The 22,620-nt window shown below is 42.6% G+C and overlaps 1 protein-coding gene across 3 annotated transcripts in view; it reads left to right on the top strand.

The window, feature by feature from the left end:
• The window catches only part of cnksr1 (connector enhancer of kinase suppressor of Ras 1), a 130,835-nt gene that overhangs the window by 82,667 nt on the left and 25,548 nt on the right, over positions 1–22,620 (top strand). For all 3 annotated transcript variants that reach the window (XM_059954686.1, XM_059954685.1, XM_059954687.1), the window contains 4 exons: positions 3,813–3,991; positions 8,755–8,785; positions 11,267–11,439; positions 20,847–20,920. In XM_059954686.1, coding sequence (XP_059810669.1) covers positions 3,813–3,991; positions 8,755–8,785; positions 11,267–11,439; positions 20,847–20,920 — 457 coding nt within the window. The remainder of the gene's footprint in view (positions 1–3,812; positions 3,992–8,754; positions 8,786–11,266; positions 11,440–20,846; positions 20,921–22,620) is intronic.

The raw sequence follows: 22,620 nt of genomic DNA, 5'->3' as shown, positions 1-22,620 counted from the left end.
TCCTCTCTCACTCTCTCTCTCTCCCTCTCCTTATCACCTTAACTGCGCATCACCTCCTTCTGGTGCTGTTCCCTCTTCCCTTTTTCCATGGCCCTCTATCCTCTCTATCAGATTCCCCCCTCCTCCAGCTCTTTATCTCTTCTTCTGCTCCGGCTTGGTACTGCGCAAGCACTGCCAGACAGCTGTTATAACACGCAGTCGGTGTGAACGGCATGAGGGTTAAATTGTAAAGTGAGTTTTTTTTTACTAGATCCCCTAAATTGATTTGATTGAGTCTATCTTTCAAAACATTAATGTCAGAAATACTGCACAGTTCTGGCGGCAGAAGATTCCACTCTCTTGTTGATCTTGGGTAGAGGGAGTACTGGTAGCAAATCTTGTTGAAAGAAGGGGTTTCCAGTATGTAAGGTCCAGTTTGCTGTCGAGTTGAACTGACCCTGTGACGACTTTGGATGTTTGATGGAGTGATGTTGTGAACTTCTTTGAAAATGGAGATTAAATGTGGCTTAGTATGTCGGTTTTCAAGTGGTTCCCATTGAAGGTTAGCGAGCATGTGGGTGACACTGGATTTCCTGCTGTAATCGTTTAGCACAAAGCGAGCAGCGTGGCGTTGGAGTTTTTCGATGGACTTCTTTTTGTTGGCTTGATGGGGATCCCATATGGCCGCGCAATACTCAAGCTTTGCACGGACAAGTGTCTTGCACCAATCGACTTTGCCAGCTCTTTATTTCACCCCTCCTGTTCTCCCAATTTCACCTATCATCCACTATCTTGTACTTCTTCCTCCCCTCCTGCTGCCTCACTTCATACACTCAAAACAGAAAAAAAACTACTTCCACTTGGTCCAGGAGTCAAGGACTTGTGGCTATAACTTAAAAATTAGAGCGATATGTTTTCAGGAGTTCTGTTATTACAAAGCCTCCAAATATAAACACTGGGAGAAGTTAAGAACTGACTTCACCTAAAGACAACTGAGGCTAGGCTGGTTATGAATATTCAGTCCTTCCTGAGGAAAGGTCTTGGCCTGAAACATCAGCTGTTTATTCATTTCCATAGATGGTGCTCGATCTGCTCAGTTCCTCCTGCATTTTGTGTGTGTTGTTCTGGATTTCCAGCATTTGTAGAATTTCTCGTGTTTTCAATTAAAAATTATTTTAGGTTTTGTTAACCAAAATTATTAAAAAACATAGGGCAAGGAGAAATTTGTTCATAGACCATCTATGATCACATTGAATGGCAGGCCAGTTTCACAACCTGTCTCTGTGTTTTTACATGAAAGTCTCTTTTTTTTATCTCCTTTGTTTATTTGTTCCTTAAAAGCATTATTTCACTCTGTTCTTTCGTACATGTCACTCTTACAAAAGGCCTCACATGCCAAAGCAACCTTAACTAAGGAGCTGAGACCTGCTTAATTCATTTTATTCATTTATTTATTCATTTTATTTAGAGATAACAGCCTTCCAGCCCAACAAGCCCAGCAGCCCACCTATTTAACCCTAGCCCAGTTTACAATGACCAATTAACCTACTAACTTGTACATCTTTGAACTGTGGGAAGAAACTGGAGCACTCAGAGAAAACCCACGTACAAACTCCTTATAGAGGACAGCGGAATTGAACCATGAACGCTGGGACGCCCTGAGCATCATGCTAACCACTACACTACCATGAAGCCCGTTAAAGCTGCTTGACTTCACCTGGTTTGTCAGGAAATCAAAGATGCTTATTGTTTATCAAGTATTTGTCTTTGTGTTTCCCTGCGCCAAGTCTGTAGCCACCTCACCAAGCCCCTTCCCCAATCCTTTCTCTGAAGGGAAGAACTAACAGATGAAAGGCATTTTTGGGCAATGATTGGGCACTATTCACAAATTTGGCGCAAGTCCACCAAATAGCACTTTTCAAAAGCACCCTTATAAGGCAGTTTCTAATCCTTTCTCTCTTGACATGCTGTGGCTTGCTGAGATATAAAAGTCCTGTGTTTGAAGTGTATTAACTATATGCACGATGCCAAAGTGCACTGTAAGATGTATCATATCATTGACAATCTTGGATCTGATGTGCATGCACAATTTTTTTTAATTGCTCATATTTCCAAAGTGTTTGTCACGCTTGATTGATTCACATTATTTGCTAACCTTGTAGATTTGCTGAAGTGCAGAAATATATAACAAAAACCCTACAAAGTCACACAAGATTAATTAAATCCTTTCAAAGCTACCTTTCAAGAGACAACAGCTGTAGGAAATGAGTATAATTCAATGAAACAACTTCCTCTTTCTATTAGTTGTCTTTGTTCACATCTGAACAAATCGAATACTACTTTCCGGACGTCAATAAGCGCTAAAATGACCTGTAGATGTCGGAAATTAAAATGTGGTGTTAGGTAAATAAATATTGGTAGTTGAGGTCTTTCATATGGACCTGTTAACTTTTCCTGAAGATTACTTGACTGTTTGTTTGCTTCATTCACCCTTCTGCGTACAATGCATCAATACTCAGGAATCATCGTCCTCTGACCACCCACTCTGTACTTTGCCTGTGTGACCACTGTGTGCGAGTAGATTTTCACCTTCCCCAAATTACCAAAAGTGAAAATATACCATACAGATATACTTCAATTAATGCACAATATTTACAATTCTGATATTAATGTGCCAATGTTGGAAAAGGAAAAGCTTATTTTTTTTCACTGAACTTGAGACTGTACTGCTTATGTACCTGAAATATTGAAACTAACTCCTTCAACTATGATTACTGTCAAATGGATCCTTATTGCCCAGTAATGGCAGCATTGGACGGGTTTTAAAAAGGATATCATTCGCTGATAATTTGCTGTGTCGTATGACGTGGGCAGTCATGCTCTTTGACCATGATTGTTCTTGACAAATTTTTCTACAGAAGCGGTTTGCCATTGCTGCCTTTTGAGCAGTGTTCCAAGGGGGGAGACCCCAGCCATTTTCAAAACTCTTCAGAGATTGTCTGCCTGGCATGGATGGTTGCATAACCAGGACTTGTGATGTGCACCAGCTGCTCATACGACCTGCTCTCATGGCTTCACGTGACCCTAATCAGTGGGGGCAGGTGGGGTGGGGCTAAGCAGGTGCTGCATCTTGCTCAAAGGTGACCTGCAGGCTAGTGGGGGGAAGGAGTGCCTCACACCTCCTTTGGTAGAGACGTATCTCCAATCCACCTCCCAGAAAAAGACATAGGAATGCTGTACACATCATGCAGGTGTCATTGCCATCAGTAGTATGTACAAGAGGTGCTGCCTCACCCATCATCAAAAATCATCCATTCAGGTAGCTGCCATAAGACAGGAAGTACAGAAGCCTGAAGTCCCACACCACTAGGTTCAATAACTGCTACTTTCCTTCAGCCTTTCAGTTTTTGAACCAAGTGCCACAATCCTAATATCTGAAGTTCAGCAACACAATAACCGCTTTGCACTAAAATGTATTATTTTGTTCTAATTGTGTTCTTTCTCATGAAAAATTAGCATGATTTGTATTTCTTGTGAATGCTTATAAGACACGAGGTGTCTATGGTGCTGCTGCGAGTACTTCATTGCACCTCCCCATACGTGAACTTTTGCATTTGATAATAAATTTAACTTTGGCTCTTTAATGTCTTGGCCTTAACAACACGGTGATGTTATTGCAGAATGGCATTGCAGAGCACATCTCTACTGTTCCATATAACCTCTTCTATGAGAACTTAAGTAATTTATGTAATCGAGTATGTATTTGATCATGTAGTGCAGCAGGTCCAAGTATGCTTTCTCTATTATTTACATGCTGTGTTTTGGTTTTGCAGATGAGCACATGGAGGTAGCAAGTCAAATATCTGATGAAAAAGGGCAGTTTGTTTCTGATGACCCACCAGCTCCCCAGTCTCCAGGAATGACAGATCTTCATCGAGTTGATGATGGAATGAAATACGATGGCAAGCAAGAAGCAATGGCGAGATCACCGTCTGCAGATGACACAAGATCAGTGAGTATCAGGTTCTTTTGAGGCATCGAGGCCATGAAGGGATACGGGGAGAAGGCAGGAGAATGGGGCTGAGGGGGAAAATGGATCGGCTATGATGAAATGGTGGAGCAGACTCGATGGGCCAACTGGTTCTATATCTTATGGTCTTATTATTTACAGAGCCATAGTGAATGGACACAGGCCCTTCAGCCCATGCTGACCATGCTGACCATCTTATCCATCAGCTAGTCCCAATTTCTTACATTTATCCTGTATCCCTGTAGGCCCCTCCGCTCCATGTACCTACCCAAGTGTTTCTCGAATGTTACTATTATACCTGCTTTGTCAGATCATTCCAAATTCTCACCATCCTCTGCATGAAAAAGGTGCCTCCTCAAGTTCCTCTTTTCTCCTCTCACCATAAGTCTATGCCCCCTAGTTTTGGAGTCCTCTACCCTGGAGAAAAGACTGTGACTGTCTATCTTATCTATGCCTCTTGTGATTTTAAACACGTCTATGTGGTTGCCCTTCAGTCTCCTACGTTTGAAGGAATAAAAATCTACCCTGGCCAATGTCTCCCTATAATTCAAGTCATCTAGCTCTGGTAACATCCTGATAAATCATTTCTGCATTCTTTCCAAGCTAACCATGTCTTTCCTACAAAAGTTTGACCAAGACTATACTCCTAGCACAGTAATGTGTACATCAGCATTTAAATGTCCCAACTCCCATACTTGGTTCAAAGGTTCAATTATTATCAAAGTGTATATATATGCAGTATACAACTCTGAGATTCTTCTTCTCCAGATAACCAAGAAAAAACATGGAAGTCAGTCCAGAGAGAAACAGCAAACTAATCCCCCCCATACCAAAAGGAATGGTAACATGATCATCAATGCCCAAACCCCCCCTCCCCTGCACGAAACACAAGAAGAACATTGCCCTCTAACTCCTCCTTCTCGCACAAAACAAACGTGAAAGAATGAGCGAAAACATTGAATATTTTTTAAAACTATAAGACTGAAAAATAGTCCATTGTCCATAGTCCAAATCCATATGTATCAATGCAGAAAACCTTGGTATCATCCTCTGGGCACAGTCACAGGCCACACAGGCTCCCCTCTCTGGCAGCAGAGCGATCCTGCCCTAATGAAGACCAACCTCCTAATCACCTTTTCCACTACCCTGTCTACCTGTGATGTCATCTTCAATGATTTTTGCACTTGTACTGCTAAGTCTGTCCATTCCATTGTACTCTTCATTGCCCTACCATTCAAAGAATAACTCCTACTCTGGTTTGACTTTCCCAATGCCATGAGATTTTGGGTAGAAACTTGGGCAGGTCAACCAAAATAGAACTTGATTTGTGGAAAATTATGAAAAAGCTCAACATTGGGGTATTGCCCAATGCCAACATCAATAATTCCTAGAAATGGCGATGTTTGTCAATTGTTCCACTTGCAGTTCAGTGCAGCAAGCAGTTCATGTCTACATGCAGCACGACCTGGAAGAGATCCAGGACTGAACTGAAATGTAGTGCAGCACCAATAACACAAAAGCTGAACTATTCTGGTGTCATTGTAGCCACCGTATCTCGTTGTTTGATGAAGTGAAATTTTTAAGGGGTTGAATGCAATGTCAAACAAATAGACCATTTTGTTTTGAATAATACAAATCATTCCAAATGGGAATGGAGGTGTGCTCAGCCACTCTTCTAAAGTACAGTTCATCGTACTCTTATCTAGAGGGAAAAGCTTTATGGAGTTTGAGATTCGAATCACTCTTTCCTGAATACTTCTGATTTATATAGTAACCTCCTCAGATTTGTAGGTAGTCCAGCCATTTACCTCACCTTCCTTTCTATTAATAGCTTCCACAGGTTTACAAGAGTGATTCCATAAATGAAAGGGTTAACACAGAAGGAGCTTTTGATGGCTCTGGGCCTGTATTCCTGGAGTTTGGGGGGGGGGGGTGTGTGTTCGTGTCATTGATGCATCTCAAATATTGAAAGGCCTGGACAGGGTGGACGTCCAGAGGATGTTTCCAGCAGGGGTAGGGTCTACAACAGAAAGACATCTCTGTAGAACAGAGATGAGGCTGATGAATCTGTGGAATTGATTGTCACAGACTGCTGTGGAGGCTGGGTATATTTACATTTAAAGCAGAGCTTGGTAAGTTCTTGATTTGTCGGTGTTAAAATTACGGGGAGACAGCAGGAGAATGAGTTTGAGAGGGAAAATAAATTGGTCATGATCGAATAGTGGAGCAGGGTTGATGGGCTGAATGAACTAAATTCTGCTCCTATGAGCCCACTAGGGGAAAGGCAGCTCTGGACTAGGTGCTGCATGTGTAATGAACGATATTTGATTAGGCAGCTTAGGGTGAGTGATCTTAACTTAAGAACAAGTAATCATAATAGAATTCACACTGCAGTTTGAGAGGGGGAGGCTAAAATCTGATATTACAGTGGAATAAGGGGAACTACAGAGGCATGAGAGAGGAGCTGGCCAAAGTTGATTGGAAGGGGGCCCTAGTAGGGATGATGGCAGAACAGCAATGGCTGGAGTTCCTGGGTGCAATTCAGAAGATGCAGGATAGATGCATCCCAAAGATGAAGGATGCATCTAAAGGAAGGATAAAACAACCATGGCTGACAAGAGAAGTCAAAGATAGCATAAAAGCAAAAGAGAGGGCATATAATAGAGCAAAAAATAAAGGGAAGTTAGTGGATTGGGAAGCTTTTAAAAAACAACAGATGGCAACTAAGAAGGCCAGAAGGGGAGAGAAGATTAAATATGAAGATAAGTTAGCCAATGATATCAAAGGGGGTACCAAAAGTTGTTGTTTTTTTTTCCAGATATATAAAGAGTAAAAGAGAGGTGAAAATAAATACAAAACTGCTGGGAAATGACACTGGAGAGGTAGTAATGGGAGACAAAGAAATGGCAGATGAACTTAAGTATTTTGCTTCATTCTTCACTATGGAAGACACTAGCAGTATGCTCAAAATGCAAGAGTGCTAGGGGACTGAAGTTGAGTATCATTGCTATTACTAAGGAGAAGGTGTTTAGGAAGCTGAAAGTCGACAAGTCACCTGGGCCAGATGGAATGCACCCTGGGTTCTGAAAGAGGTGGCTGAAAAGATTGTGGAGGCTTTAGTAATGATTTTTCAGGAATCACTAGTTCTGGAATGGCTCCAGATGACTGGAAAATTGCAAATGTCACCACACTCTTTAAAAATGGAAGGAGGCAGAAGGAAGAAAATTAGAGGCCAGTTAGCATGACTTCAGTGGTTGGAAAGATATTAGAGTCTATTATGAAGGATGAGGTCTCGGGGTACTCAGAGGTACATGATAAGATGGAATCGTTTAAAGAAATTACAAGCAGAATAGACCAAGGAGAGTCGTTGGATGTTGTTTCCCTGGATTTTCAGGAGGCCTTTGACAAGGTGCTGCACATGAGGCTGCTTAACAAAATAAAAGCCCACTGTATTACAGGAAAGATTGGTTGAATGGTAGGAGGCAAACAGTGGGAATAAAGGGGGCCTATTCTGGTTGGCTGTCAGTGACTAGCAGTGAGCCACAGGGGCTGGTACTGGGATCACTTCTTTTCACAATGCCAGTAATTTGGATGACAGAATGAATGGCTTTCTGGCCAAGTTTGCAGATAATATGAGATGGGTGGAGGGGCAGGTAATGCTGAGGAAGCCGAGAGTCTGCAGAAGGACTTGGACAGATTAGGAGAATGGGCAAAGAAATGGCAGAAGGAATATTGTGCAGGGAAGTGCATGGTCGTGCACTTTGGTAGAAGGAATAAAGGCATAGTCTATTTTTCAAATGGGGAGAAAATTCAAACATCAGAGGTGCAAAGGGACTTGGGATAATTCCTTAAAGCTTAACTTGCAGGTTGACTCAGTGGTAAGGAAGGCAAATGCGATGTTATCATTCATTTCGAGAGGACTAGAATACAAAAGAAAGTAAATAAAACTGAAGTATTATAAAGCATTGGTCAGAGCACTCTTGAAATATTGTGAGTAGATTTATCTAAGATGTGCTAACCTTGAAGAGGATTGAAGGAGGTTCTCAAGAATGATTCCAGGAATTAAAGGGATAATGTATGGGGGGGGGGGGGCCTGTACTCGTTGGAATTTAAAAGAATGAGCCTATTGAAAATGGAAAAGCCTAGATAGAGTGGATGTGGAGAGGATGTTTCATATGTTGATTGAGTCTAGACCAGAGGACACAGCCTCAGAATAGAAGGTCATCCCTTTAGAATGGAGATCAGGTGGAATTTCTTTAGCCAGAGGGTGGTGAATCTGGGGATTTCATTGCCACGGATGGCTGTGGAGACCAAATATTTGAGTATATTTAAAGCAGAGGTTGATAGGTTCTTGAATGTATAAGGGTATTAAAGATTATGGGAAGAAGGCAGGAGAATGAGATTGAGAAGGAAAATATATCAGCCATCATCAAATGACGGAGCAGACTTGTTGGACTGAATTCTACTCCTATGTCTTGTGATCTTATTATTGGTTCAGCTCCATCCCATGCTGTGAATGCCCTGTTTGAGTGAGCCCTCTGCAGATCAGCTCAGTGCTGCCCTCCCTGGGATTGACTGGCTATTGCAGCTTCTGCACAGCATTCGACACCTGAAACTGAGGCAGGGGGAAAAAAAATTCATGAGCTGTACAATTGGGAATGCTAGTCACCCGCGCAGGACTTTCCAGCTGATATATCACAATCAAGGCTGTTGCAACTGTTTTCATAAGTTTAAATTTGTTTCAGATCCAATTACGCAGCAGAAGGAAGAAAAAGGGTGAGTAAAAGTTATTTTTTCTTCTTCTGAAGCTCTTAACTCGTAGAACTTTAACCCACGTCACTAATTCAGGAAAAGGAACCCATGAGCCGAGCTACAGTTGACAACACTATACTTAATTGTAAGGAAAACCAAAATGGTGGACGATGGACTCCCTCTTGTGGTATTGGCTGTACTGCCTAACCATGCTTCAAGCCGTCTCCAGGTAACTACTAGTTCCATTTCTACAGACATCCATAAATCAAAAAGTACACAAAAATCTCTTGATATGGTAACCTCACCCACACAGTGTTGCAACGAATGGCATCAACAGCACATAAAAATGATAGGAAAAAACAATTAACTGAGATGGAAGGAGAGAGAGAGAGGGAGAGAGAACTAGTTCCTCCATTGTAGGAATAAATGTCAAATGTGCAGAAGATCTGCAGATGCTGGAAATCTGGAGCAACATAGAAAATAGGTGCGGGAGTAGGCCATTCGGCCCTTTGAGCCTGCACCACCATTCAGTATGATCATAGCTGATCATCCAACACACACAAAATGCTGGAGGAACTCAGCAGGTTATGCAGCATCTAGGGAAAAGAGTAAACAGTCAATGTTTCCGGCTGAGACCCCTCATCAGGACTGAGAGGAAGGGGGTGGGGGGAAGATGCCTGAATTAAATGGTGTGGCGAAGGGAAGGAGGACAAGCTGGAAGGTGATAGATGAAGCCAGGTGGGTAGGAAAGGTCAAGGGCTAGAGCAGAAAGAATCTGATAGGAGGGGAGAGTGGACCGGAGGAGAAAGGGAGGAAAGAGGGGACTCGGGGAGGTGAGAAGACACTAAAGGCCAGAGTGGGGAATAGAGCAAGATTCTTTCCTCTCCACCCCTTGACCTTTCCCACACACCTGACCTCACCTATCAACTTCCAGACAGCCTCCTTCCCCTCCCTTCCCCCCCCACCCCACTGTCTAATTCAGGCATCTTCCCCCTGCCTTTCCAGTCCTGATGAAGGGTCACGGCCCGACCCATTGACAGTTTACTCTTTTCCAGAGATGCTGTCTGACTTGCTGAGTTCCTCCAGCATTTTACGTGTGTTGCTCAGGAATAAGTGTATAATTGGAACTTTTGACTTATTAATACCATGGGAGCTGATTCATTTCTAAGGGTGTCCATGAGTTGGATGTTGTTAACCAGGAACAGACTGTACAGCACCGCACATTTCATTGAGAAGATGCAAAGTGTGCAGGTTGAGTTAGTGGTAAGGAAGGCAAATGCAATGTTAGTATTCATTTAGTATATACCGTGGAGAGTATTCTGACGGGCTGCATCTCTGTCTGGAATGAGGAGGCTATTGCACAGGACCGAAAGAAGCTGCAGAGGATTGTAAATCTAGTCAGCTCCATTTTGAGCACTAGCCTACAAAGTACCCAGGACATCGATAGGGAGCGGTGTCTCAGAAAGGCAGCGTTCATCATTAAGGACCCCCAGCACCCAGGACATGCCCTTTTCTCACTGTTACCATCAGGTAGGAGGTACAGAAGCCTGAAGACACACACTCAGTGATTCAGGAACAGCTTCTTCCCCTCTACAATCTGATTCCTAACTGGACATTGAACCAGTGAACACTACCTCACTTTATACTATAAAAAAATGGTCTGTTTTTGCACTGTTTTAATCTATTCAATATATACATGTATTGTAACTGATGTATTTACTTCTGTTCTATATTATGTATTGCATTGAACTGCTGCTGCTAGGTTAGCGGATTTCACTGCACATGCGGTGATAATAAACCTCATTCTGATTCTGATCGTGGTACTGATTGAGCAGACTGACGCTTCCCGTTGTGAACTTGGATGCGGAGAGAAGGAAGATTAGAGAGAGAGCATGGGGGGTAGGCTCTGGAGACAGAGCTTTTACGAGAGGCCGACTCTGACTTCAGAAGCATATCAGACTCTCGGGTGAAATGTGAGAAGGAAAGTTCCTGATAATTACTTGCTGATTGATCTCTTTCAGCTGATGGATCACTATCATCCATGCTGAATACAGTTGTAAGGTACATTGAAGGTTGCCAGGGCAAAGATAGGTTAATGGATGGTAGGGATGTGGATGGCTGTGGTCTAGGTGCAGGTCGATGGGAGTAGACAGTTTAAGTGGTTTGGCACGGAGTAGATGCTTTGTGCTGTACTTCACTAATACTCTAATAGTGTTCTGGATGCGAACCCTCAATATTATTGATGAATAGTACCTCAAAAGCATCCTTACAAATGAACTAGTGGAATTCTGTGTTGTTGGTGCTAGACCAGGTTTGCAATGGATGGAAAAGGAACACAGAGACAAACCCCTGTCCTTGGCCTCCCCAGTTTATCTTTCACAGATTCACCTGTCCTTTATAGTGCCAATAGAAGTGAGAATAATCATCAATAGAGTCAGAATTCAGTATGTGGTGTCAATCTTCTAACAGGAACGTCTCTAATTTTTTTTCTCTCTATAATCACAGGGGTAGCAACTACACTGAGCCGTAGACGAATTTCTTGCAAGGACCTTGGTCTGGGCGAATGCTATGGCTGGCTTTGGAAAAAGAAGGAGCACACGAGGTTCATGACCCAGAAATGGAAGCGCTGCTGGTTTATCCTGAAGGGTCACACCCTGTACTGGTACAACAGTGAGAATGTGAGTGCACGGGAATGCCTGAGAGATCAGATGCTTCGGGTGAAGAGACTCCAGTGCTGATTTATGGGTAGCCAAATTTTTTGTTCTAAACCAGAATAAATACTGCCTGATTATAACAGCCAGACATCTGCCTTTTACTCAAAAGGAAAAGAACCCTTTATTGAGAAGACACTTTTCATGGACCTCAGGATATTGCAGAATGTTTAACAGTCAACTGAGTCCTTTTGGAAAGTATTTTCAGTTTAGATTTTAGATTTAGGCATTTAGAACTTCTGCTAGATGAGCCAGTGGCGCTCAATTACACCCATGTGAACCAATTAGCTTACTAACCCCTACATCTTTGGACTGTGGGAGGAAACCAGAGCACCCAGAGGAAACCCACATGGTCTCGGGAGAAGAACATACAAACTCCTTACAGACAGCGGCAGGAATTGAATCCGGGTGGTTAGCACTGTAAAGTGCTGTGCTAATCACTATGCTGTCGTGCTGCAGTTGTAAGCAATGAGACAACCAATTTGCATAAAATAATATCCTTAAACAGTAACGTAACAATGTCTCAGTAAGCTATTCTCATACAGTAGTAAATACTGGCCATATTTTTCTTCAAAGCATTTCTTTTGCCAAACAAAATGCTTCAAAGATAATGTCAAAATCAGCCCGTACATCTTAAAACCTGGGAGACCTTGCACTGAATAAATACACCTGGGTGAAATCCACTCCCTGAGAACGAACTTCGCCACGCCGCAGAGAGCAAGCGACAGCTACAGAAGTTCAAAATTCAAAAGTAACTTTATTATGAAAGTACATATATGTCACCATATACAAACCTGAAATTCATTTTCTTGTGGGTCTACTCAATAAATTCATAATAGAATTATAAAATCAATGTAAGTCTGACAACCAGCGCGTAAAAGACAACAGATTGTGCAAGTATAAAAGAAAGAAAGAAAAAAATAAGCAATAAATATCGAGAACATAAGATGGAGAGTCTTTTAAAGTAAGTCCCTAGGTTGTGGGAACAGTTCGGTGATGGGGCAAGTGAAGTTGAGTTTGGTTCAAGAGCCTGATGTTTGAAGGGTAGTAACTGTCCCTGAACGGGTGGTGTGAGTTCTGAGGCTCCGGCACTTTCTTCCTGATAGCAGCAGAGAGAAAAGAGCATGCCCTGCGTGGTGGGGTCCCTGATTATTGAGGCCACTTTCCTGCGAAAACACTCCTTGTGGATGCGCTCGAAGGTGGGTAGGGCTTTATCCATGATGGACTGGGCCGTATCCACTACTTTTTGTAGGATTTTCCATTCAAGGGCATTGGTGTTTACATACCAGGCTGTGATTCAGCCAGTCAGTATACTCTCCACCACACACCTACAGAAGTTTGTCTAAGTTCTAGATGTCATGCCGATTCTTCGCAAACTCCTACAGAGGTAGAGGCACTGCCATGCTTTCTTCATAATTGCACTTCCATTCTCGGCCCAGGGTGGATCCTCTGTAATGAAACTACCAAGGAATTTAAGGGTACTGATCATCTTCACCTAAAGTAGGAGAGACTGAAGGACCAAAAACCCCAGCCACCAACCACAGTCTCCACTCACTCTTGCCCACACTGCAGCAGAGTATATGGAACCTGAGGACCTGCCAATAGACAACTCCTTAGGGCAGGGTTACCCAACATTTTTATGCCATGGACTAAGGGGTCCGTGGACCTCAGGTTGGGAGCCCCTGCCTTAGGAGAACATCATGCTACTGCCGCTACTGCGACTGAGTATAATTTTCTTGCTCCTCTTCTTGGGAAATAATGCAGTGGAATCTTTTACATGAACCCAAGGCCCTCTAATTAATGTTTAATCCAGAAGATATCACTTTGAACAAAAAAATAACCTTTTTGTAAAGCCCAGCCTAGATGATTTGTGTTTAAACCTCAAAGTCAGCCAACAGTTAAAATCAATTTTCAGTTGCCTGCTGCCAGTTCAAGTGTAGCATGTGACTCATTCAGGAACTACAATCTGTCCAGAACTTGGATTTCTAACCTCCCGCTCATTAATTTCTGCCGACCTTTAAGTGGTTTACTTTTTTTTAAAAAAGATTGAATCTGTTCTGCTTAAGTTCGGTATTTATTTCCATATAATTTGACGTTATTAAATCCACATTGCCATGGAGGCTCTCTGAGTTGTGGTTTTCAAGTCTAAAGATAATAGACAATAGACAGTAGGTGCAGGAGTAGGCCATTCAGCCCTTCTAGCCAGCACCGCCATTCACTGTGATCATACACAATCAGTACCCCATTCCTGCCCTCTCCCCATATCCCTTGACCCCACTATCTATAAGAGCTCTATCTAACTCTCTCTTGAATGCATCCAGAGACTTGGCCTCCACCGCCTTCTGGGGCAGAGCATTCCACATATCCACCACTCTCTGGGTGAAAAAGTTTTTCCGCATCTCTGTTCTAGATGGCCTACCCCTTATTCTTAAACTGTGGCCGCTAGTTCTGGACTCACCCATCAGCGGGAACATGCTTCCTGTGTATCCAATCCCTTAATAATCTTATATGTTTCAATCAGATCCCCTCTCATCCTTCTAAATTCCAGTGTATACAAGCCCAGTCACTCTAATCTTTCAACATATGACAGTCCCGTTATTCCGGGAATTAACCTTGTGAACCTACGCTGCACTCCCTCAATAGCAAGAATGTCCTTCCTCAAATTTGGAGACCAAAACTGCACACAATACTCCAGGTGGGGTCTCACCAGAGCCCTGTACAGCTACAGAAGGACCTCTTTACTCCTATACTCAATTCCTCGTGTTATAAAAGCCAGCATGCCATTAGCTTTCTTCACTGCCTGCTGTACCTGCATGCTTGCTTTCATTGACTGATGTACAAGAACACCTAGATCTTGTTGTACTTCCCCTTTTCCTAACTTGACTCCATTTAGATAGTAATCTGCCTTCCTGTTCTTGCCTCCAAAGTGGATAACCTCACATTTATCCACATTAAACTGCATCTGCCATACATTTGCCCACTCACCAACCTGTCCAAGTCACCCTGCATTCTCATAATATCCTCCTGACATTTCACACTGCCACCCAGCTTTGTGTCATCAGCAAATTTGCTAATGTTACTTTTAATCCCTTCATCTAAATCATTAATTTATATTGTAAACAGCTGCGATCCCAGCACCGAACCTTGCGGTACCCCACTGGTCACAGCCTGCCATTCCAAAAGTGACCCGTTAATCACTACTCTTTGTTTCCTGTCAGCCAGCCTATTTTCAATCCATGTCAGTACTCTGCCCCCAATACCATGTGCCCTAATTTTGCCCACTAATCTCCTATGTGGGACTTTATCAAAAGCTTTCTGGAAGTCCAGGTACAGTACATCCACTGGCTCCCTTCTCCCTTGTCCATTTTCATAGTTACATCCTCAAAAAACTCCAGAAGATTAGTTGAGCATGATTTTCCCTTCATAAATCCATGCTGACTCGGACTGATCCTCCTACTGCTATCCAAATGTGTCGTAATTTCCTCTTTTATAATTGACTCCAGCATCTTTCCCATCACTGACGTCAGGCTAACCGATTTACAATTCCCTGTTTTCTCTCTCCCTCCTTTCTTGAAAAGTGGGACAACATTAGCTACCCTCCAATCAGCAGGAACCGTTCCTGAAACTATAGAACATTGGAAAATGATTACCAATGCGTCCACGATTTCAAGAGCCACCTCTTTAAGTACCCTGGGATGCAAACCATCAGGTCCCGGGGACTTATCAGCCTTCAGACTCAACAGTCTATCCAACACAGTTTCTTGCCTAATATAAATTTCCTTCAGTTCATCCTTTATCCTAGTTCCTTTGGCCACTATTACATCTGGGAGATTGTTTGTGTCTTTCCTAGTAAAGACAGATCCAAAGTACCTGTTCAACTCATCTGCCATTTCCTTGTTCCCCATAATAAATTCACCTATTTCTGTCTTCAGTGGCCCAGTTTTGGTCTTAACTATTTTTTTGCTATTCACATACCTAAAGAAGCTTTTACTGACCTCCTTTATATTCTTGGCTAATTTACCTTCGTACCTCATTTTTTTCTTGGCGTATTGCCTTTTTTGTTATCTTCTGTTGCTCTTTAAAAGCTTCCCAGTCCTCCGGTTTCCCACTCATCTTTGCTATGTTATACTTCTCTTTTATTTTTATACTGCCCTTTACTTCCCTCGTCAGCCATGGCCACCCCCTTACTCCCCTTAGGATCTTTCTTCCTCTTTGGAATGAACCGATCCTGCACCTTCTGCATTATTCCCAGAAATACCTGCCATTTTTGTTCCACTGTCTTCCCTGCTAGGGTATTGTTCCATTGAACTTTGGCCAGCTCCTCCCTCGTAGCTCCATAGTTCCCTTTGTTCAACTGTAACACTGACACATCCGATTTTCCCTTTTCCTTCTCAAATTGTCACTACCTCCTAATGGTTCCTTTACCTCGAGGTCCCTGATCAAATCTGGTTTATTGCACAACTCTAGATTTAGAATTGCCTTCTCCCTGGTAGGCTCCAGTACAAGCTGTTCTAAGAATCCATCTCGGAGGCACTCCACAAACTCCCTTTCTTGGGGTCCAGTACCATTCTGATTCTCCCAGTCTACCTGCATGTTGAAATCCCCCATGACAACTGTATCATTACCTTTGCAACATGCCAATTTTAACTCTTCATTCAACTTACACCCTACATCCAGACTGCTGTTTGGGGGCCTGTAGATAACTCCCATTAGGGTCTTTCTATCCTTAGAAATTCTCAGTTCTATCCATACTGACTCTACATCCCCAGATTCTATGTCCCCCCCTCGCAAGGGGCTGAATATCATTCCTCACCAACAGAGCCACCCCACCCGCTCTGCCAGTCAGTCTGTCCTTTCGATAAGATGTATATCCTTGAATATTCATTTCCCAGGCCCTGTCCGCTTGAAGCCATGTCTCAGTTATTCCCAGAACATCGTACTTGCCAATTTCCAACTGAGCCTCAAGCTCATCTACTTTATTCCTTATACTTTGTGCATTCATATATAATACTTTTAATTCGGTACTCCCCTCTCCTTTCATATCAATTCCTATTTCACTTGGCCATACTGTATGATCTCTTCTTGAGCTTTCTACTCCATTGATTCTGTTGTCCTTTTTAACTTATTTTCACTTTCCCTTTAACTCCATCCTTATATTTCCAGTTCATCCCCTCCCCCCCCCCCACCCCCACTACTTAGTTTAAACACATCCGTGTTGCAGTGGCAAACCTGTCTGCCAGAATGCTGGTCCCCCGCCTATTAAGGTGCAACCCGTCCCTTTTGTACAATTCATCCCTACCCCAAAACAGATCCCAGTGATCCAAGAATGTAAATCCTTGCTTCCTGCACCAGTTCCTCAGCCAGATGTGAATGAAGCTGAATCTGAGAGCCAGGGAAGGCCCTGGGCGAAATTGTATTTACATAAAGGGAAGACTATTACCTTTAGGATTATCTCTCGAGCACTGCTTTATAAGTAAGCAAACCTTGTGTATGAATAAGAAACTGAATCAACAAACACCAATGAGAAAAGGCAGCAGGCAGAGGCTAAAGAGCAAAGCTCAGAGATTAGGGCAACAAAGAGCTGGTCACAGGAGGTGGGGGAGCAGCTGGGGGATTGCTGTGAGTCCGTGGACTGGGCCATGTTGAAGGACTCCTCTGGAGAGCTGAATGAATACACCGTGGCCATAACGGACTTTGTTAAAACAGCTGTACATGAGTGTGTCCACCACAAAATCATTCAGAAGCCCTGGATGAACCATGAGATCTGCAGACTGCTGAGGGCAAGATCAGAGGCATTTGAGACCGGTGACCAAGAAAGTTACAAGAGGTCCAGGTACGATCTCTAGAAAGCCATTTCTTGGGCAAAGTGGCGATTCTAGACTAAACTTGAATCAACAAAAAATGCTTTGACAGTTGTGACAAGGCTTAAGTACTATCATCTCTTATAAAGTTTACTCAAGTGACATAGGCGACAGCAGAGCTTCACTTCCGGATGAGCGCAATAACTTTTATGTTTGGTTTGACCATCACAAGATCACACAGCCCCCAACGACCCTGTGATTTCAGTCTCTGAAGCCAATGTGCTAGCAGTCTTCAGGTGGGTGAACCCATGAAAAGCATTCGGCCCAGTCTGGGTCCCTGGACAAGGCTTAAAAACCTGTGCTTACCACCTGGCTGTAGTGTTCACCTATATTTTTAACCCCTCTCTTCAGCAGTCTGAGGGACCCACCTGATTCAAGCAGGCTTCAATTATACCGGTGCCTAAGAAGAACATGGAACCTGCCTTAGTAGCACTTACATCCACAGTGATGAACTGTTTTGGGAAGTTGGTGATAAAGCATATCAACTTCTACCTGAGATGCAACTTGGATCCACTCCAATTTCCCTACCGGAGCAACAGGTCCACAGCAGATGCCATTTCATTGTTTCTTCATACAACTCTGGAACATTTCAGCAGCAAGGATGCATACATCAGGATGCTCTTCATTGACTACCACTCAGCATTCAAGACCATTATTTCCTTAAAACTGATTAATAAGCTCCAAGACCTTGGCCTGAATACCTCCTTGTGCAAGTTGATCCTCAATTTCCTCACTTACAGACCCCAGTCAGTATGGATTGGCAACAACATCCCCTCCACTACGTCCTTCAGCACAGGTACACCACAAGGCTGTGTGCTTAGCCCCCTGCTCTACTGGCGTTACACTTGTGACTGTGCGGCTAAGCGCAGCTCCAATGCCATATTTGCTGATGATACCACCTTCATGGGCCGAATCAAAGGTGGTGATGAATCAGTGTATAGGAGGGAGACTGGAAATGTGGCATTAGTGCCACAGCAACAACCTCTCACTCAGTGTCATCAAGGCCAAGGAGCTGATTATTGACTTCAGAAAGAGGAAACCAGAGGTCCATGAGCCAGTCCTAATTGGAGAATCGGAGGTGAAGAGAATCAGCAACTTTAAATTCCTCAATATTATTATTTTGGAAGAACTGTTCTGGCCCAGCACCCAAGTGCAATTATGAAGAAAGCATGGCAGTGCCTCTACTTCTTCACAAGTGTGCAAAGATTTGGTGTGACATCTAAAACACTGACAAACGTCTATAGATGTGTAGTGGAGAGTATATTGACTGGCTGCATCGAAGTCTAGTATGGAAACACCAATGCCCTTGAACAGAAAATCCTACAAAAAGTAGTGGATACAGCCCAGTCCATCACAAGTAAAGCCCTCCCCACCATTGTGCCCATCTACAGTGTTTGTACATGAAACACTGTTGTGGGGAAGGAGTATCCACCATAAGGGATGCCCCACCACCTGGGACATGCTCTCGTCTCACTGCTGCCATCAGGAAGAAGGTGCAGGAGTTTCAGGAACAGTTACTACCCCTCAACCATCAGGCTGTTCAACCAAAGGGGATAAATTCACTCAATTTCTCTTGCCTCATCATTGAAATGTTCCCAAAACTAATGGATTCACTTTCATGGTCCCTTCATCTCAAATTCTTGATATTTATTCCGTATATATTATTAGTTCTTTCTTTTTGTATTTGCACAAAAGTTGGCGAAGTCTTTCATTGATTCTATTATGGTTATTATTCTATTATGGATTTATTGAGATTGCCCACAAGAAAATGAATCTCAGGGTTGTATATGGTGTCATATATGTACTCTGATAATAAATTTACTTTTTATTTTGAACATTTGGACTTTGAATAACTTGACAGCTCCCTTATAAATCTGCTAATGATCATTGTATTCCTAGAGCCAGGAGAATGGAAGGGTAGGAATGTATGGGCTTGCATGACCCAAAACTCAAAGTTCAAAAAAATACGTGTCGCCATATACCACTCTGAGATTCATTTTCTTGTGGGCATTCGCGCTAAATATCAATGAAAACCTGCACACAGCAAAGATGGACAAACGTTTCCATTGTGCAAAAAACAACAAACTGAGCAAATACAAAAAGAAAAAAACAAACAAATAAAGGAAATAATTTCAAGAACTTAAGTTGTAGAGTCCATGAAAGTGATTCCATATGGTGTAGAATCATTTCACTGTGGTGGTGAGTGAAGTTATCCATACTGGTTCAGGAGCCAGATGGTTGAGGGTTAATAACTATTCCTGAACCTGATGGTGTGGGTCCTGAGGCTCCTGTACCTTTTTCCTGATGGCTGCAGTGAGAAGAGAGCATGGTCTGGATGGTCAGGGTCTTTGATGATAGCGTTCCACGTAGATGTGCTCAGTGGTGGGGAGGGCTTTACCAGTGATGGACTGGGCTATATGCACTACTTTTCCTTTCAAGGACACTGGTGTTTTCATACCAGGCCATAATACTCTCACACCAGACAGTACTCCACCACACATCAATAGATGTTTGTCAAAGTTTTAGTTGACATGCCAAATCTTTGCAAAGTTCTCAGAAAGTAATGGTTTTTTTTGTGCTCTGAAATTATAACACCAAGGAATTTAAAGTAACTGACATTCTCCACCTCTGATCCCCGATGAGAGCTGGCTAATGGACCTCCAGTTTCCTTCTCCTGAAGTCAATAATCACCTCCTTGGTCTAGCTGATGTTGAGTGAGAGGTTGTTGTGACACCACTCAGCCAGATTTTCGATCTCCCTCCTATATGCTGATTCATGGCCACCTTTGATTCAGCCTGTGACAGTGTCAGCAAATTTAAATGTGACATTGGAGCTGTAGTTGGCCTCCCAGTCGAGTATAAAGTGATTTAGAGCAGAGGACAAAGCATACCGCCTTTTGGTGCACCTGTGCTGATGGTGATTGTGGAGGAGATGTTGTCAATCTGAACTGACAGGGCTCAGCAAGTGAGGAAATCGAGGATCCTGTTTGCACCAGGCAGTATTGAAGCCAAGATCTTGTGGCCTATTGATCAATTTTGAGGGGATGATTGTATTGAACCTGGTCCTTTCCCTGCTTTTCAGCTCTGCTCTGTTTTTCACAACTTCATTAGACTAATGAGGTCACTTCAGACACCGGCCACACCTAGAGCTAGAGCGGCCACAGACCCTGCTGCTGCTCGTGGCTTGGTGTGTAGTGCCATAGACTTTATCATTAACATATGAGGTTATATTATTGTTTAGATTTTTCCCTTTATTCATTAACACGAAGCATTTGGCTTGGCAGGGGTAAGTGATCAGTCTCACTGTGTCTTTCTTGCAACAAGGTTAAAGAAGTATTCTATGTGGATCAGGAAATGCTTTTTGTTTTGGGAATATGGGAAATGAGGAGATGTTAAAAGGGAAAGGGAGGGCTGGTGCTTAAACCTTGGGACTGAAAATGAAGATGATGAACAGAAGTCCCTAAGTTAGTGCCTGTGTGAGTGAATTTCTTTATGAATTACTTACTGTTTGTAGGATGAGAAAGCTGAAGGATTGATCAAATTGTCGTCATACTCTGTGGAGGCAGCTGGAGAACACAAGAGGAAATTGTAAGTGTCTGTGAACCCCTTTTCCCACAAAATAATTGTTACTCCAGATCCTATTCAGCACAACGAAACACCAAAGATAAAGAACACAATAATAATTAAACACAATAAATATAAATATGCAAGTACAGTGAGTTGTGGTTTGTTTGATATGCACATTATAAAAAATATATTTAAAGTGCTGCGCAGTTTTCAGGTCATGTATAAATAAATAAATAGATAGATTCCTGCTCAGAGCAATGGTTGATCTGCATAGCTGTTTAAAGAAAAAAAATTACAGGCAACATTGATTGTAAGTGTATTCAAACCCCTTTTCCACTTTTCTTTCTGAGTAGGTTAATGAATATGAGCTATGGGAAGTCATGCCCGGTGGATGAAAACTACACAACTGGGGGGGGAATACTACTTCCCCAGAACTGTTGCGAGCTTGGATCAGCTCTGGGAGGATATTGTTAGTGTGTATCAGTCAGAGCTTATAGATGACAGGAAAAAGGCAACAAAATCCCCACCAAACACCTCTGAAAAAGACCAAAGGAACAAAACAAAATCTTCTTCTTGGGTATTAAATTATTCACAATAGTTTGTGTTGAAGTAATCCATTCCCACTGAGGGATAAGCCCCAGCCAGCTTCGGTGCTGGGCTTGCTTCCTTGTTGTTAGCCTGGGATCAATCTAGAGAAGAACTCACCAAATCTGGAAAACATCATTAGCACAGACATATAGAGTATCTGAATTTTCCTGAAATTGTATGGATTATAGAATTTAGGTGGAGTTCCTTTCTTGTCTGACTTGTCAAATACTTTGCCCCTGCCCACTATAGAAAATAATTCTCAAACTGATAAACAAGTTCTAAGTGTAAGTCACAGCCAGGTTCAGAACTCAACATCTGGCCCGTGTTGACTTGACTGATCTGGCAAGGCAGCTTGGTCTCCAGATGTGCCTGTTTGTTTTCCAGTTACTCCCTCTTCTACTCCTCTTCACTGTCCTACAAATTAAATATAACCAATTTCCTTTTTAATGTTACTATTCACTACATAAAGAATTTTTCATTACCCCCACTACAATTTTTCTCAATTATATCAAATGTGTCATTAGATCACCAGGGAAGTTTTCCCCATTCTCTCAAGCAAACCCTAATTATTTCAACTCCACTATTAAATCCTACCATGCACTACCCTACTTCCCTGCAATCCCACCCCATTCCTTGCTTGGAGGGTCTCAGCAAGTCAGGCAGCCTCTACAGAGGGGAATGAACAGCCGATGTTTCGGCTGAAACTGTTTACTCATTTCCATAAATGTTGCCTGACTTGCTGAGTTCCTCCAGCGTTTTGTGTGTTGCTCAAGATTTCCCGCATCTGCAAAATCTCTCGTGTTTATGATTTGCCACCCCATTCCATAACCTTTTCTGCTCTGAGAAGAAATATCTGAGATGAGAAAATTTGCAGAAGCTGGAAGTCCAAAGCAACTCTCACAAAATGCTGGAGGAACTCAGCAGACCAGGCAGCATCTATGGAAAAAAAATAAACAGTCGACATTTCGAGCTGAGACTCTTCAAAATCTTGGAAAGCTTTTTATAGTGTGATTTTTTTTTGGTGTGTTAAAGTACATTTATTATTAAAGTATGTATCCTATATATATAACCTTGAGATTCCACTCCTTACAGGCACTCACAAATCAAACCCAATAAAACCCATTTTAAAAAAA

Source organism: Hypanus sabinus, chromosome 30, assembly GCF_030144855.1.
Source record: "Hypanus sabinus isolate sHypSab1 chromosome 30, sHypSab1.hap1, whole genome shotgun sequence".
Taxonomy (NCBI): Eukaryota; Metazoa; Chordata; class Chondrichthyes; order Myliobatiformes; family Dasyatidae; genus Hypanus; species Hypanus sabinus.
This window is presented reverse-complemented; position numbering and strand designations above follow the sequence as displayed.